Source organism: Podarcis tiliguerta, assembly GCF_965153285.1.
Source record: "Podarcis tiliguerta genome assembly, chromosome: 8".
Taxonomy (NCBI): Eukaryota; Metazoa; Chordata; class Lepidosauria; order Squamata; family Lacertidae; genus Podarcis; species Podarcis tiliguerta.
In genome coordinates this window covers 70245642-70260084 of record NC_139541.1, presented here as the reverse complement: position 1 = coordinate 70260084, position 14443 = coordinate 70245642, and the positions used below count along the sequence as shown (strand labels likewise).

General features: G+C 47.2%; 1 protein-coding gene across 10 annotated transcripts in view; it reads left to right on the top strand.

Annotated features, from left to right (window-relative positions):
- Positions 1 to 14443, top strand: part of MAG (myelin associated glycoprotein) — a 76318-nt gene that overhangs the window by 36657 nt on the left and 25218 nt on the right. For 4 of the 10 annotated variants that reach the window (XM_083455211.1, XM_083455212.1, XM_083455210.1 and 1 more), the window contains 3 exons: positions 494 to 627; positions 5312 to 5410; positions 13912 to 13986. In XM_083455211.1, coding sequence (XP_083311337.1) covers positions 13938 to 13986 — 49 coding nt within the window. In that variant the 5' untranslated portion in view covers positions 494 to 627; positions 5312 to 5410; positions 13912 to 13937. The remainder of the gene's footprint in view (positions 1 to 493; positions 628 to 5311; positions 5411 to 13911; positions 13987 to 14443) is intronic. The other 6 variants (XM_083455213.1, XM_083455215.1, XM_083455214.1 and 3 more) reach the window with 2 other exon arrangements.

The following is a 14443-nucleotide window of genomic DNA, read 5'->3' as shown; positions in this document are numbered from 1 at the left end:
AGCCCTTAAGATATTTGAAGGTGGCTATCATATCTCAGGGATGCTTTAGCTGAGATTTCTGCATTGCAGGGGGTTGGACTAGATGACCCTTAGGTCCCTTCCAACGCTACAATTCTATGTTTCCATGATCTCCTCTCAGTCTCCTCTTTTCCAGGCTAAACATGTCCAGCTCCTTCAACCGTTCCTCATAAGGCTTGCTTTCCAGACCCTTGATCGTCTTGGTTACCCTCCTCTGCACACATTCCGGCTTGTCAACATCCTTCTTAAATTATGGTGCCCAGAACTGGACACAGTATTCCAAGTGTGGTCTGACTAAGGCAGAATACAGTGGCACTATTACTTCCCTTGATCTGGGCACTATACCTCTGGAGAGTCACGGGTTCCCCAGCCCTGATGTGTGTGCGCACATAGATCCACACATATCATTTTGTCGTGTTTTGATTATCCTCCCTCTTCGCTGTCCTGATGGGCCCTGCTCTGCTTCATTTCTAAGGTGGGCAGATGTAAAAAAGAACGGCCATCCCCTTTTAACTTCACGCTGGATAGAGAAGACCAGGAGAGAGAGGGCTTAGCAGCTGCAGAGTGTCGCGCAAGATTGACAGCCCCTCTTCAACACCACTATTAAAGGTACCACAGACTTTTATTTTGCACTTTCAGAGAAGGGTTAATCACAGAAGATCATAGAGTTGGAAGGGACCGTGAGGGTCCTGAAATGCAGGAATATTCCACCCAACACAGGGCTCAAACCCACAACCCTGAAATTAATAGTCTACCAACTGAGCTATCCCACTTTAGTCGTTTGCTTAAAAAAGAAAGAAAGAAAGAAAGAAGAAAGAATCTGGGGGCAGGGCTCAGACCTTAGGAGCACAGTCAGACCCACTTGTCCCTGTAGCCCAATACTGTCTGCACTGACTGGCAGCAGCAATCCAGGGTTTCATGCTGCCAACCCTACCTGGAGATGCTGAGCCCTTTTGCAAGCAAAGCAGAGGCTCTACCACTGAACCATATTACCCGAAACTTTGCTACCGACTACCAACACTCCTCCACTTAATCTCAGACTGGTGGAGTGCTTTGTGCAGCGCTGGCAAAAGGATGGCCCTCTGCACGCCCTCAGAGGTGCTCCTTCTCTGCATTCTCACATCCCATTGCATTCTAGAACCCCATTCTCCCCCCCACCTTGCCTGCTCATTTGCCCTTAACTATTTGAGGATTAAGTGTTACGGACCAGTGTCCAGTGTCGGTGTCTCTGATTAAGTATCAGCTTCATCTGAGCTGCCGGGGATGGGAGGAGGAGGGGGTGTGTGTGTGGATTGGATGCAGAGAGGAAAGTCTGGCATAAACAAATCAGCCCTAAGGGATGGCCAGAGGAAGGAAAGGGGTCTGCTGCTCTGCAGTGGACCGCTCTGAATCGGTGGTATTCGGACAGAAGAAAGGCCCTCCCTTAAGAAAAAGGATAAGAGACCACCTCACTCGCAAAGACAGGAGGTGAGCTGTGTGCAGGGAGAAGGTTTTGCTGTATGGCCTGGACGTTTCTGTTGCAGGGAGGAAGGAGAGGCGCAAAGGAGAGATGACAAGGGACGGTTGCCGGAGGGGAGTGTCGGAGAAACAAGAGGTGTATTGATAACTGCACAGGTGGCTTTTGTTGTGTGTTTGACGCAGGCCGCACCCAGCCAGGATCAAGCCCGCTCTTATGCCTCCGTTTGCGACAGAGGCAGGCAAGTGGGTGTCACCATCAGCCAAGCAACAATAGGAGCCTGTGTGTTTTCTTCTGCTGCTGCTTTTGTTTTCTGCTCCCTGCTGCTTCCCAGCAGATCTTCGCCCGAGGCCGGTGCCACAGGCTGACATTGTGCGGGTTCTGGTGGGGAGGGGGAAATGGGTGAAAAGGGCCTGCACCTCCCACTGTGCCACCAGGATGATGATATTGGGGCCTCCATCCAGCAGCCATCTTGGTTTGGGATGTTCTGAGGACCTGGCGGTAGTTACAGCGTTCTCCGGCCTTCTTCAGTCTCCAGATGTTGCTGGACTTGTTGGAAGTGTAAAATAATAATAATAATAATAATAATTTATTATTTGTACCCCGCCCATCTGGCTGGGTTTCCCCAGCCACTCTGGGCGGCTTCCATAGAAACAAAAAATACAATAAAATATCACAGATTAAAAACTTCCCTGAACAGGGCTGCCTTAAGATGTCTTCTGAATGTCAGGTAGTTATTTATCGCTTTGACATCTGCTGGGAGGGCGTTCCACAGGGCAGGCGCCACTACCGAGAAGGCCCTCTGCCTGGTTCCCTGTAGCTTTACTTCTCGCAATGAGGGAACCGCCAGGAGGCCCTCGGAGCTGGACCTCAGTGTCCGGGCAGAACGATGGGGGTGGAGACGCTCCTTCAGGTATACTGGGCCGAGGCCGTTTAGGGCTTTAAAGGTCAAGACCAACACTTTGAATTGTGCTCGGAAACGTACTGGGAGCCAATGTAGGTCTTTCAAGACCGGTGTTATGTGGTCTCGGCGGCCGCCCCCAGTCACCAGTCTAGCTGCCGCATTCTGGATTAGTTGTAGTTTCTGAGTCACCTTCAAAGGTAGCCCCACGTAGAGCGCATTGCAGTAGTCCAAGCGGGAGATAACCAGAGCATGCACCACTCTGGCGAGACAGTCTGCGGGCAGGTAGGGTCTCAGCCTGCGTACCAGGTGGAGTTGGTAGACAGCTGCCCTGGATACAGAATTGACCTGTGCCTCCATGGACAGCTGTGAGTCCAAAATGACTCCCAGGCTGCGCACCTGGTCCTTCAGGGGCACAGTTACCCTATTCAGGACCAGGGAGTCCTCCACACCAGCCCGCCTCCTGTCCCCCAAAAACAGTACTTCTGTCTTGTCAGGATTCAACTTCAATCCATTAGCCGCCATCCATCCTCCAACCGCCTCCAGGCACTCACACAGGACCTTCACTGCCTTCACTGGTTCTGATTTGAAAGAGAGGTAGAGCTGGGTATCATCTGCATATTGATGGACACCCAGTCCAAACCCCCTGATGATCTCTCCCAGCGGCTTCATATAGATGTTAAAAAGCATGGGGGAGAGGACGGAACCCTGAGGCACCCCACAAGTGAGGGCCCAGGGGTCTGAACACTCATCCCCCACCACCACTTTCTGAACACGGCCCAGGAGGAAGGAGCGAAACCACTGTATAACAGTGCCCCCAGCTCCCAGCCCCTCTAGACGGTCCAGAAGGATGTTATGGTCGATGGTATCAAAGGCCGCTGAGAGATCCAGCAGAACCAGGAAACAACTCTCACCTTTGTCCCTAGCTCACCGGAGATCATCAACCAGCGCGACCAAGGCAGTTTCAGTCCCATGGTGAGGCCTGAATCCCGATTGGAAGGGATCCAAATGGTCCGCATCCTCCAGGCGTGCCTGGAGTTGTTCAGCAACCACACGCTCAATCACCTTGCCCAAGAATGGAAGATTTGAGACTGGGCGATAGTTGGCCATACTGGCCGGGTCTAAAGATGGTTTTTTAAGAAGCGGTTTAATGACCGCCTCTTTCAGCGGATCTGGGAATGTTCCCTCACAGAGGGAAGCAGGGATCATTTAGTTTGTAATGTAAGGGTTAATGTTAGTCAACTAGACAAGAGGATGGCAGGTGGAGATGTTGCTTAGCAACTGGGCAGAGTGGCATGATCTTCACTGAGGCAGCACATTCTCTGACTGGTTGTGTAGTTCTGAGGGAGTTTTCCTCTGTACGTTTGGATGAATGTCTCCCTGCTATGTACAAAGGCTGAAGTAAGAAAGACAATGCTATGCTCTGGAGGCAGCAAAGGAGCATCTCTCCACTGCCTTGGCTGCCACAGGGTAGGCCCGATTAGGAGCCTGAACGTGCAGTTGGCTCTGGGTCTGCCTGCCACCTGAACAGCAGTCCTGACGAGTCTTAGGGATGAGAGCCGTACGAGGTGGTGAGCCTGTTTATTTTGCAATCCTTCCTTTGGCCTTTTCTCCCCAGTCTCCAATCTGGGCATCGGTGTGAGGAGTCGTCCTCACTTTGACAATGTCTGTTGGCTCAGCCCAGAATGCTTTGCTGATGAATCATTGAACTGGAGGTGCTGAGAAGCCCAGCAAGCTATTGCAGTATCTTGTGTCTATGAGTTATCATAGTATCTGGTGTCTGGGCACATTAGAGCTAGCAGGGATTTAAAATTGCAAGAATTGCCCTTTTCTTGATCACGGCGGCTGTGATCAGATTCCTTCAGCTTTCTTTTTTTCAAGTATATTCAGATCACGACTGTACTCAAAGCTGCTCAAAGGGTTTTGTGCCTAGGAGCAGAAGGGAGTCCTGCCTTTTTTGCGATCATCCTCTTGCAATCAGATATGCTAAAGAGCCGTTTCCCTTCTCCAAGCCCTGGTCTTTATGAAGCCAAAACAGTATCACCCGAAGAGACCCTCAGAAGAAGGAGATGTCAGCAGACTCAGTTAAACACCAATGTTTGCATAACCACAAAAAAAGAGTCAAATGGGTACAGAATGCTGAATTATTGTTGGAGGTGCAATGATTGCAGAAGAATCAAGTGGCTGGAACTCTGAATGGGAGCAAGTGGGCCTGACTTGCAAGTATATATTTCGTTTTTATCTCCAAGAAGCACAGTGTAGCATACATAGATCTTCTTCTTTTTTCCCACCCCCTCCCCTGGTTGCTCCCACTTTTATCCTCACACAACATCCCTGTGAGGTGGGTTAACTAGGCAGTTTGAATCAAGGTCAACCCATGAATGTTGTAGCTGAGTGTGGGTTTCTGTCTCCCTGCCCTCCATGCTGTAAATGTTTGGACTCCACCTGGGCTTTTGTGGAAGTTAAATCTGCCTTGCATATAGCAATGCTAGGATTTCACCTCTGCTTTGCATGAAGAAGCTCCTGGGTTCAATCCTCAGCATCTCCAGGAAGTGATGGGAAAGACCCCTGCCTGGAACCCTGGACAGCTCTTGCTGCCAGTCAGTGTAGGCAATGTAAGGTTAGATGCTCCAGTGGGCAAAAACGCATTTGTTACAGGAGAGAAGAAGCGGATTGGTCTACTGGCTGCTGGTGTCACAGCAACAGCCTACCTGTGCAACTGGGGAAACAAGCTGATTGGTCTGCTGGCTAGTGATGTCACAGAAGGGCCCTTAACTCTACATTGAGAGAGCCTTTTCCATCTTGCTAGGATGGAACATTTACATACGTATTAGGAATAGGGGTCTCAAAATCTCTTCAATTAATTTGGGGGGGGGGGGAATAGTTTGACGGAAATGTCAAAAGCCCTACTCACATGGCAATGTTTCTCTATTCAGTGTGGACAACCTGAAACTTGTTGGAAGCGAAGAACTGTAGCTCTGAAGGTCTTCTGCATAGGTCCTCAGCTCCACCGCAGAACATCTGAACTCCCTTGAGTGAGTCATATTTTCTCACAGGCTTAAGATTTTCCGTCAGTACAAGGAGGGTGGGATGAAAACAATTTCAGCTATGATCCCTTTGTGAGTGTTCTTCTCTTGCATGTGTTACTGGTTGACATTTTATCTTTCCACACCATGCTGCTATGCTTGCAAATTCATTTGATTTTCCTTTCTCATAAGTGAGGAGTGTGGGGGTGCTTCACCAACAACATCTACAAAAATTCAGCTCTCTGCCTTAGCTGCTGGTCTGGCCAGAGAGCTAGAAGCCACACAGCAGCAGCTCCTTCGTCATCTAAGATTGACAGACATCTTAATTTTAAAACATAAGCAGGCCTAGGCTCCTCCTGGAACAACAAGGACTAGAAACTTAACACTTTCTAAACTTGAAAAATGCATTTGATTTCTGCATGGAACTTGAATGTGCCTGTTATGGAGCAACTTACTGGCTGATTCGGGTAGAAAATAAAATAAATCGTACTTTTCGATAACAACCATGCTGCCTACCATATTTTTCACTCTATAAGACGCACCAGACCATAAGACGCACCTAGTTTTTGGAGGAGGAAAACAAGAAAAAAAATATTCTGAATCCCAGAAGTCAGAACAGCAAGAGGGATCGCTGCGCAGCTAAAGCAGTGATCCCTCTTGCTGTTCTGGCTTCTGGGATAGCTGCGCAGCCTGCATTCGCTCCATAAGACGCACACACATTTCCCCTTACTTTTTAGGAGGGAAAAAGTGAGTCTTATAGAGCAAAAAATACAGTATGTTCCTGGCGACAGTTGGGTTTATAAGTGTAATTTCCCAAGAATCTATTAAATGCAGGTGCTTTTTGGCACGTTGAGGATTAGTAATCAGTTGTTCCAGGCATAACATTTCACTTATTTTATTATTTCCTGGGACGACTGGCAACATTTCCTGAGACGACTCACAAGTGGGGGCGGAGGGGCGGATTATGCATATGATATTCTTGCTGAGTCTGCCTGGAAATACAGAGGACCCTTGTAGCAGTAATAAAGATTGAATGTAAATCAAAAGTCGTTAGATTCTGCACCAAGGAGAACCCATATCCTACCAACAGAATTCCTGAGATTTTATGCCATAACTCTCTGTATTGTTATGCGTTCCCTGAGCAGTTAGATTTCTGTGAGCAGGGCTACCCGTGTGGAAATATGCAGAGGCAATACCTGGGCATGACGAAAGAGTGCTATTAACTCCCCCACCCACCCAGCCCAAGGATGTGTTTCCATGGGATCTAAAATATCCGACAATGACCAGGAATTGGTTGGAGACTCACCTGGAAGTCGTGTGGCTATTTTGGAAAACCCTAGTTAGCCAGCAATGATGCTGATGCTGATAATAATAAAATAAAATTATTTATTTATTTATACATACCCCACCCATCTGGCTGTGTTTCCCCAGCCACTTTGGGCGGCTCCCAACAGAATACTGTGGTACCTCGGGTTACATACGCTTCAGGTTGCAGACGCTTCAGGTTACAGACTCCGCTAACCAGAAATAGTACCTCAGATTAAGAACTTTGCTTCAGGATGAGAACAGAAATCACGTGGGCGGCGGCAGCAGCAGCTGGAGGCCCCATTAGCTAAAGTGGTGCTTCAGGTTAAGAACAGTTTCAGGTTAAGAACGGACCTCCGGGACGAATTAAGTACTTAACCCGAGGTACCACTGTATTAAAAACACGATCAAACATCAAAAACTTCCCTAAACAGGTCTGCTTCCAGATATCTTCTAAAAGTCAGATAGTTGTTCATTTCCTTGACATCTGATGGGAGGGCATTCCACAGGGTGGGCACCACTACCGAGAAGGCCCTCTGGAAGGAAGTCAAGACATGCATTCATTCATTCATTTATGCTGCCACCTATATACATCAGGGGTGGGGAAACAAAGGGCCGTCTTCCCTCGTGGTGAACATCCCAGGGGCCATTTTCCCCTGGTGGGTGGGGCCAGAGGCAGAAGTGGGTGGAGCTTCTGGGATTTGCTTCTTACCTTTGTACACAGACACCTTACAGTCTAGAACAGGCACAGGGAAACAGGAGAGGAAGGGGGCAAATGCAGGCAACGTTCCCTGTGAGGAGGAATCGATGGTTAGAAACCGTTCTGGGAATTGTAGCTCTGGGAGGGGAATAGAGGGGCCTCCTAACAGCTCTCAGCACCCTTAACCAACTACAGCTCCTGGGATTCTCTGGGGGAAGCCATGGCCATGTCATGTGATATCACAACACTTGAAATGTGCAATGAATGTGGCCTGTGAAGGAATGCAGCAGCTCCACTTCAGAGTAAAAAGGCTTCCCTATCCCTGAGGCAGACCTAGGAGATGAGTTTGAGCTCTCTAAGCCTCTAAGGGTGCTGGCTGTCTCCCTCGAGATCTGCTCCAGCCTTAGTTGACTTTAGAATACAATACTATACTATAATCTTTATTGTCATTGTCCCATACAGAACAACGAAATTGAAAAAATCTACGTAAGACATTCAAAAACCAACAAGCCTGCTATCCCAGCTATTCCAACCTGGTTAGCCCCCTAAAAACTCTGATACCCCATTTTTAAATACAATATACTCCCATAGAGACTCCTTACACTGCATTTAAAACCAAAATCGCATTTGGATAGAAACTGTTTGCCTCTCTGCTGGACTGTTTCGATGACACCTTTCACCTTTGCTGCACGATACGTAAATCAATGCAAATGTTACAAAATGCCGGTGAACGTCCAGTGACCTCCTTCCGAAGGAAATCAAACCTGGGTAATCAAACCTGTGTCCCTGGAACATCTCGCTGCTCAGAGAAGTGGATCGTGCTTACCAGCATGTGGAAAATAACTGTGCAAATGGATGGATCCAAACGAGTTGAACTTAAGTTCTCATGGAAACCAATGAGACCAGTTAGTCCCATGGATTTTAACAGAAAGAAAGCTCAACAGTTTAGGCTGCAGTCCTAACCCCATGTATTTGGGAGTAAGCTGCACGGAATTGAGGCTGGTCTGCAGTTCCTTACCCAGAGCAATGTCAAAATGCAGAATGAATTGAGACCTGCTTTCTCTCTCTTTTTCTTGCAAGAATTTCAGTTCTGGTAGGGTGTGTGACAAAAAAAAAAGACCGTTCAGTGGGTGGGCTAATTAAAGCTGCCCCTGTCATGCTTCAGTTTCTGATTGGCTCACTGGCCGTTTGAGGGAAGAAGTGACAGGCAGAGTTGCCTGCAAATAATAACCAGTGTGGTGTAGTGGTTAGTGTGTTGGACTACGACCTGGGAGACCAGGGTTCTCGTCCCCATTCTGCCATGAAGCTCACTGGGTGACCTTGAGCCAGTCACTGTCTTTCTGCCTCACCTTCCTCACAGGGTTGTTGTGAGGATGAGATGGGGAGCAGGAGAACCATCACACATGCCACCTTGAGCTCCTTGAAGGAAAGGTGGGCTATCAATCAATCAATCAATGGCCAGGTGGATAGCTCAGTTGGTTAGGGCATGGTGCTGACATTGCCGAGGTTGCAGGTCAGATCCCTATAAGGGACAGCTGCATATTCCTGCATTGCAGGGGGTTGGACTAGATGATCCTCAGGGTCCCTTCCAATTCTATGGGAATAATCTCCAAATGAATCCAAACTTCAATGTCTAAAAACCCTGGTAGAGGACAAGGATCCTGATATCACGTTAAGGGTAGCCAAATTCTGTGCGATTGCCATAAAACTTAGGGAACAAGCTGTGCTATCATCATGATTAAGGTTTTAAATGATAATTTTAGGTTATATGTTAGTTTTAATTTATATATTTTTAAACTGTTGCTATATCTATATTGTCCCTCTTATACCTAATTGCAAATTCAAATGTATCCCTATCATGTTTTATGACTTCCTTGATATTGTATGTGGGCTGGATCTGGTCTGTGACCGAAATAATAAAATTCAACTAATTCTATGGGAATATTTCTCAGCTACCTCTGGGTCAATGACCCTGTATCAGTGGTCTGCTCTCTGGAAATGTAGATTGCAATCATAAGCCTCGATAGTGTGCAAACCCAAAAAAGCTAGCAGGGCTTGGCTTGGGCAACCCAGCAGTTGCCACTGACCATTGTTTGAATAGCTACATGCGGAAATTCAACTGGTAAAGCTTTCTCCCTACTATTTCAGTGGAACAGACGAGAGGTAGTAGACTCTCCTTCCTTGGAGGTTTTTAACAGAGGTTGGATGGCCATCCGTCACGGTGGATGCTTTAGCTGAGATTCCTGCATTGCAGGGGGTTGGACTAGATGACCCTTGGGTCCCTTTCCAACTCTTAAGTTTCTATGATTCTATTTCACCAGCTGCATGCTGAGAAAAGCTTCACTGCTGGATTTCTGCCTGTCACACAGGAGCCTTCCAAAGCAGGAGGGGAAGAAAGCTGGCAAGGCTAGAAGCCCAAAGTTGGTGTGTTCAATACAGGCCTGTTATAGCCAAAATACATTTGATGCCTCTGTTTAGACACCACAGAAGCGTGCAGGAGCAAAACATGTAAAGTGTCTCTGCCCTCTGCTGGAACGTCAGAGCAAAGCAAGCAGGGGGGCTGATTTATTTATTTACTCATCTTCTAAAGCATTTTTAATCCCATTCTTCAGCCAGAAAAATGGTCCCAGGGTGGCTTTTATTTAGCCATTATATTTTAAGTGTTTGCACCCAACCGTTATGTGGTGTTGGGGCTTTACAATAAATAGAAGAATAATAAAACAAAAAGTACTCCCAGCTATGTACAATAAAACAGTAATTGTTCCTCCTGTTATCATTGCTCAGCCTGTGCATGCAGTTCCCTTTGGTAACCAAAGCAGCACCCATCCATGAGCAAGAAGGAAGCATCAGCAGGGCTTGGGGAACCTCAAGGTTTGCAGAAGGACAAAATAGGATCCAAAGCAGCCTAATAAGACTTGTATCTGTTCAGTGCCCGTGCAGTAAGGGAAATTGGGGGTGGAGTCTTGTTGTGACTTTAAATTGTTAGCTGCCTTCAGTTTCTTCTGAGAAAAATTAGGCAGATTGTACATTTTTTAAAAGATAAAAATAGATAAACCATAAGAAGGAACACGCCACACTCCAACATTTTTGCTACAGGTCCCATTTGTTGCAGTCCAAAACAGCAGATGGCAGAATAGCACAGAAGCTGGAGATAAAAAGTCACAATTAAAATGCCTGGAAGAACTTAATTTTTTTTTAAAAAAAGATATTTGTGTGCGTGCTCATCGCCCACAGCCAACATCGGACATTTGCACAGGTTGGCTCTCAGCCTTCCTCTGCCATCACCACTGTCATTTGAGACCAGGTAGCAGCCTGACCACAAGCTCAGTTCGGGTCAAGGTTGATGGGACTTGCAGTCCAACTATATCTGGAGAGTCATGGCTTCCTTACCCCTGGCCTACACATTAGTGGAAGGCCATCCTGAACTGTCCAAAGTGTGTCACACGTGGCACGTTAAATTCTTCAAGCAACGTAAACCCCCAAATATCTGAAAGACCATCTCCTTCCATACACCCCCCTCAGGTATTAAGACTGACAGAGGGGACCCCTGTTGGTTGTTCCACCACCCTTAGAAGTGGTGGCCTGAGAGAGGGGATTCTCTCAGCAGCCCCTGAGCAGTGGGATTCCCTCCCCACAGAGGTGTGCCTGGCTCTTTCACTGCATGGCTTCTGTCAAATGCTAAAAGCCCTGGCCTTTAACCCCTGACAGATGTGTGTCTGGTTGCATGTGTGTTCACCCTAGAACCACAAAGGTAAAGGGACCCCTGACCATTAGGTCCAGTCGTGACCGACTCTGGGGTTGCGGCATTCATCTTGCTTTACTGGCTGAGGGATCCAGCGTACAGCTTCTGGGTCATGTGGCCAGCATGACTAAACTGCTTCTGGCGAACCAGAGCAGCGCACAGAAACGCCGTTTACCTTCCCGCCAGAGCAGTACCTATTTATCTACTTGCACTTTGACGTGCTTTCGAACTGCTAGGTTGGCAGGAGCAGGGACCGAGCAACGGGAGCTCACCCCATCGCAGGGATTCAAACTGCTGACCTTCTGATCAGCAAGCCCTAGGCTCTGTGGTTTAGACCACAGCGCCACGTGCCATAGAATCATAGAACTGTAGACTCAGAAGGGACCCCAGGGGTTATCTAGTCCAACTCCCTGCAATGCAGGAATTGCAACATCCGTGGCAGATTGGCCATCCAATCTCCATTTAGAAATCTCCAAGTAAGGAGAGTCCACAACCTCCCAAGGGAGTCCATTCCACTGTCAAACAGAAGTAGAGTAGAAGAAGAGTTTGGATTTGATATCCTGCTTTATCACTAACCTAAGGAGTCTCAAAGCAGCTAACAATATCCTTTCCCTTCCTCCCCACAACAAACTGTGAGGTGAGTGAGGCTGAGAGACTTCAGAGAAGTGTGACTAGCCCAAGGTCACACAGCAGCTACACGTGGAGGAGCAGGGAATCAAACCCAGTTCACCAGATTACGAGTCCACCGCTCTTAACCACTACACCACGCTGGCTCTTACTGTCAGAAAGCTCTTTCTGATATTGAATCAGAACTTCCTTTCTTGTAACCTGAAGCCATGGGTTCAAGTCCTATTTCTTGGAGGTGAATTGTTTTAATTTATAATTGATTATTAAATTTCCACCCCATCTTTCCCCCAAGGAGATCAAGGGGGCATATCTGAAAGACTATCTCCATTTCCCCCTCATAACAACCCTGTAACGGGGATTAGGCTGAGAGAGCATGACTGGCCCAAGGTCACCCAGCGTGCTTCACAGTCAAGCGGGCATTTGAACCCTTCTCTCCCAGGTCTCAGTAGTCCAGTGCTATATCCCACTGGCTCTCTAACCCATTTCAATTGGTTTTAAACCGTTTTTAAAAATTGATTTTATTATTTTCAGAGTGAACAAACAACGAATACCCTTCTCCACAAGAGTGCTACGTCTTGCCAAACAAATTGTTTTTAAGATGAAAACCATTCCCCCTGTTAAATAAAAATATCGTTGCACAAATCCGGATGAGAAGCAGGTGGTCTCTATCCGTGTTCCTTTTTTTAGCTCATATAAAGTAAAACCGAACCAAGTTGCAGAAAATCTGCCTGACTTTTTGCGGGTTTTTCGTTTGTTTAACCTCTCTGCCAGGTTTCCTGCGCAAATTAGGCTTGAAAGCTGTATACACCATAACTCCAAAAACTATTTGTAATTGTTTTCATGTGTGAGTGGGGTGGGTGGGTGTTTAGGATCAGGTTAGCCATATTGATTTGTATGCTGTTGGTGAATATTTGTCATTGTCTTGTTGGGCGTGAAGACGTCTTATTCCATTTGTCCCCGTGTCACTTTCAGTTTATTGGTTGATTTTTCTAGTAAGGCTGTTTCCCATACTATTTGGTACCATTAGTCCATGCTTATTCCTGATAGGTCTCTCCAATGTCTGGTTATGATGTTTCTGGCTGCTTTCCCCCTATTCTTCCTAATGTCTCAACAAATTAAACCAATTTGTAAAAAATAAAATAAAAAATGTTACGTTGAAGAAAAAAACACGAGAGAGAGACATCGCACATACCTTTGTAAATCAAGAAAATCTTTAATAAAAATATATTTTTTTAAAAAACTATTTGTAATTGTTTTGATTGACATTGTTGTGACCTGGAATCTTATGGTGAATGGCAACTTCACAACGATGGTGATGATGGTGTTAACCTCTGCTGGTTGCTGCTGCAGGTTTCCTGTTGCCATTTTAGCTGTGTATTCTTTTCCTTTCTTTGATTGTATTATTGATTATTGCTGTGATTTCTTTTTTGTTGTTGTTGTTGTTCATTTCCTGATCTCTGCTTTGGAATGTTCTGCTTTGCTTTGTGGTGGCAGATTGTTTTCGTTTGTTGCTGGAGTGCTTTCCTGTTTTACTGAAATGGTGATGTCGAATTGGGTTTTATCTTGTACACCACCCAGGGAACAGAGGGGATGGCCATAGACGCTGGTACAGATGGGGCTACTACACCTTTAACAACTTGCCATTCAAGCTGTGCTACTATTAAAGGTGCAGAAGCCCACTTTTGCAGCCGGCCGTGGCACTGTGGGTTAAACCACAGAGCCTAGGGCTTGCCGATCAGAAGGTCGGCGGTTCGAATCCCCACAACGGGGTGAGCTCCCGTTGCTCGGTCCCTTCTTCTGCCAACCTAGCACTTCGAAAGCACGTCAAAGTGCAAGTAGATAAATAGGTTCCGTTCCGGCAGGAAGGTAAACGGCGTTTCCATGCGCTGCTCTGGTTCGCCAGAAGCGGCTTAGTCATGCTGGCCACATGACCCAGAAGCTGTACACCGGCCCCCTCGGCCAGTAAAGCGAGATGAGCACCGCCACCCCAGAGTCGGCCACGACTGGACCTAATGGTCAGGGGTCTCTTTGCCTTACTGTATGTAAAGGGGCCGAATAGATAAATATTACAGGAAGCCCAAGCAGTTGTTGTTATGCTGTTGATTTAAACCTGCTTCTTCTTCTTCTCTTCCTTAGACCAACCATTGCAAAGTAATAACAGCATGAAGTGCTTCTACAAAGCTCTCCTCGTCTCCTGGGTCCTGTTTGAAGGTATGTCTCGGAGGCAGGGTGCAATCTCGCCTCTGATGTTCTCACAGCCTGCAAAGCTGTGACCCACCAATCCCAAATGCAGACCCACCAGAAGTGTAAGGATGTATGGAGACCCTCCAGAGGCATGCTAAACAAAGGGTGAGGAACCAAGGGTCCAAGGGCCAAATAAAGCTTCCAGGTCTTTACATCTGGTCCTCAAGACTCTCCCTAGGCCACACCAGTTCCCATGACACACCTCCTCATTGGCCCTTCTCACCCCAAGCCCCACAAGCCACCCTTTGAGGCAGTGATGGCCACCAGCTTGGATTAGGCAAATTCATGGAGGATAAGACTAGCCATTGTGGACCTAATGGCTATGTTCTGCCATCACTGTTGGAGGCAGTAACACCCTCAACACCAGTTGCTGGGAATCACAGGTGGGGAGAGCACTCTTGTGCTCGGTCCTGCATCTGAGCAG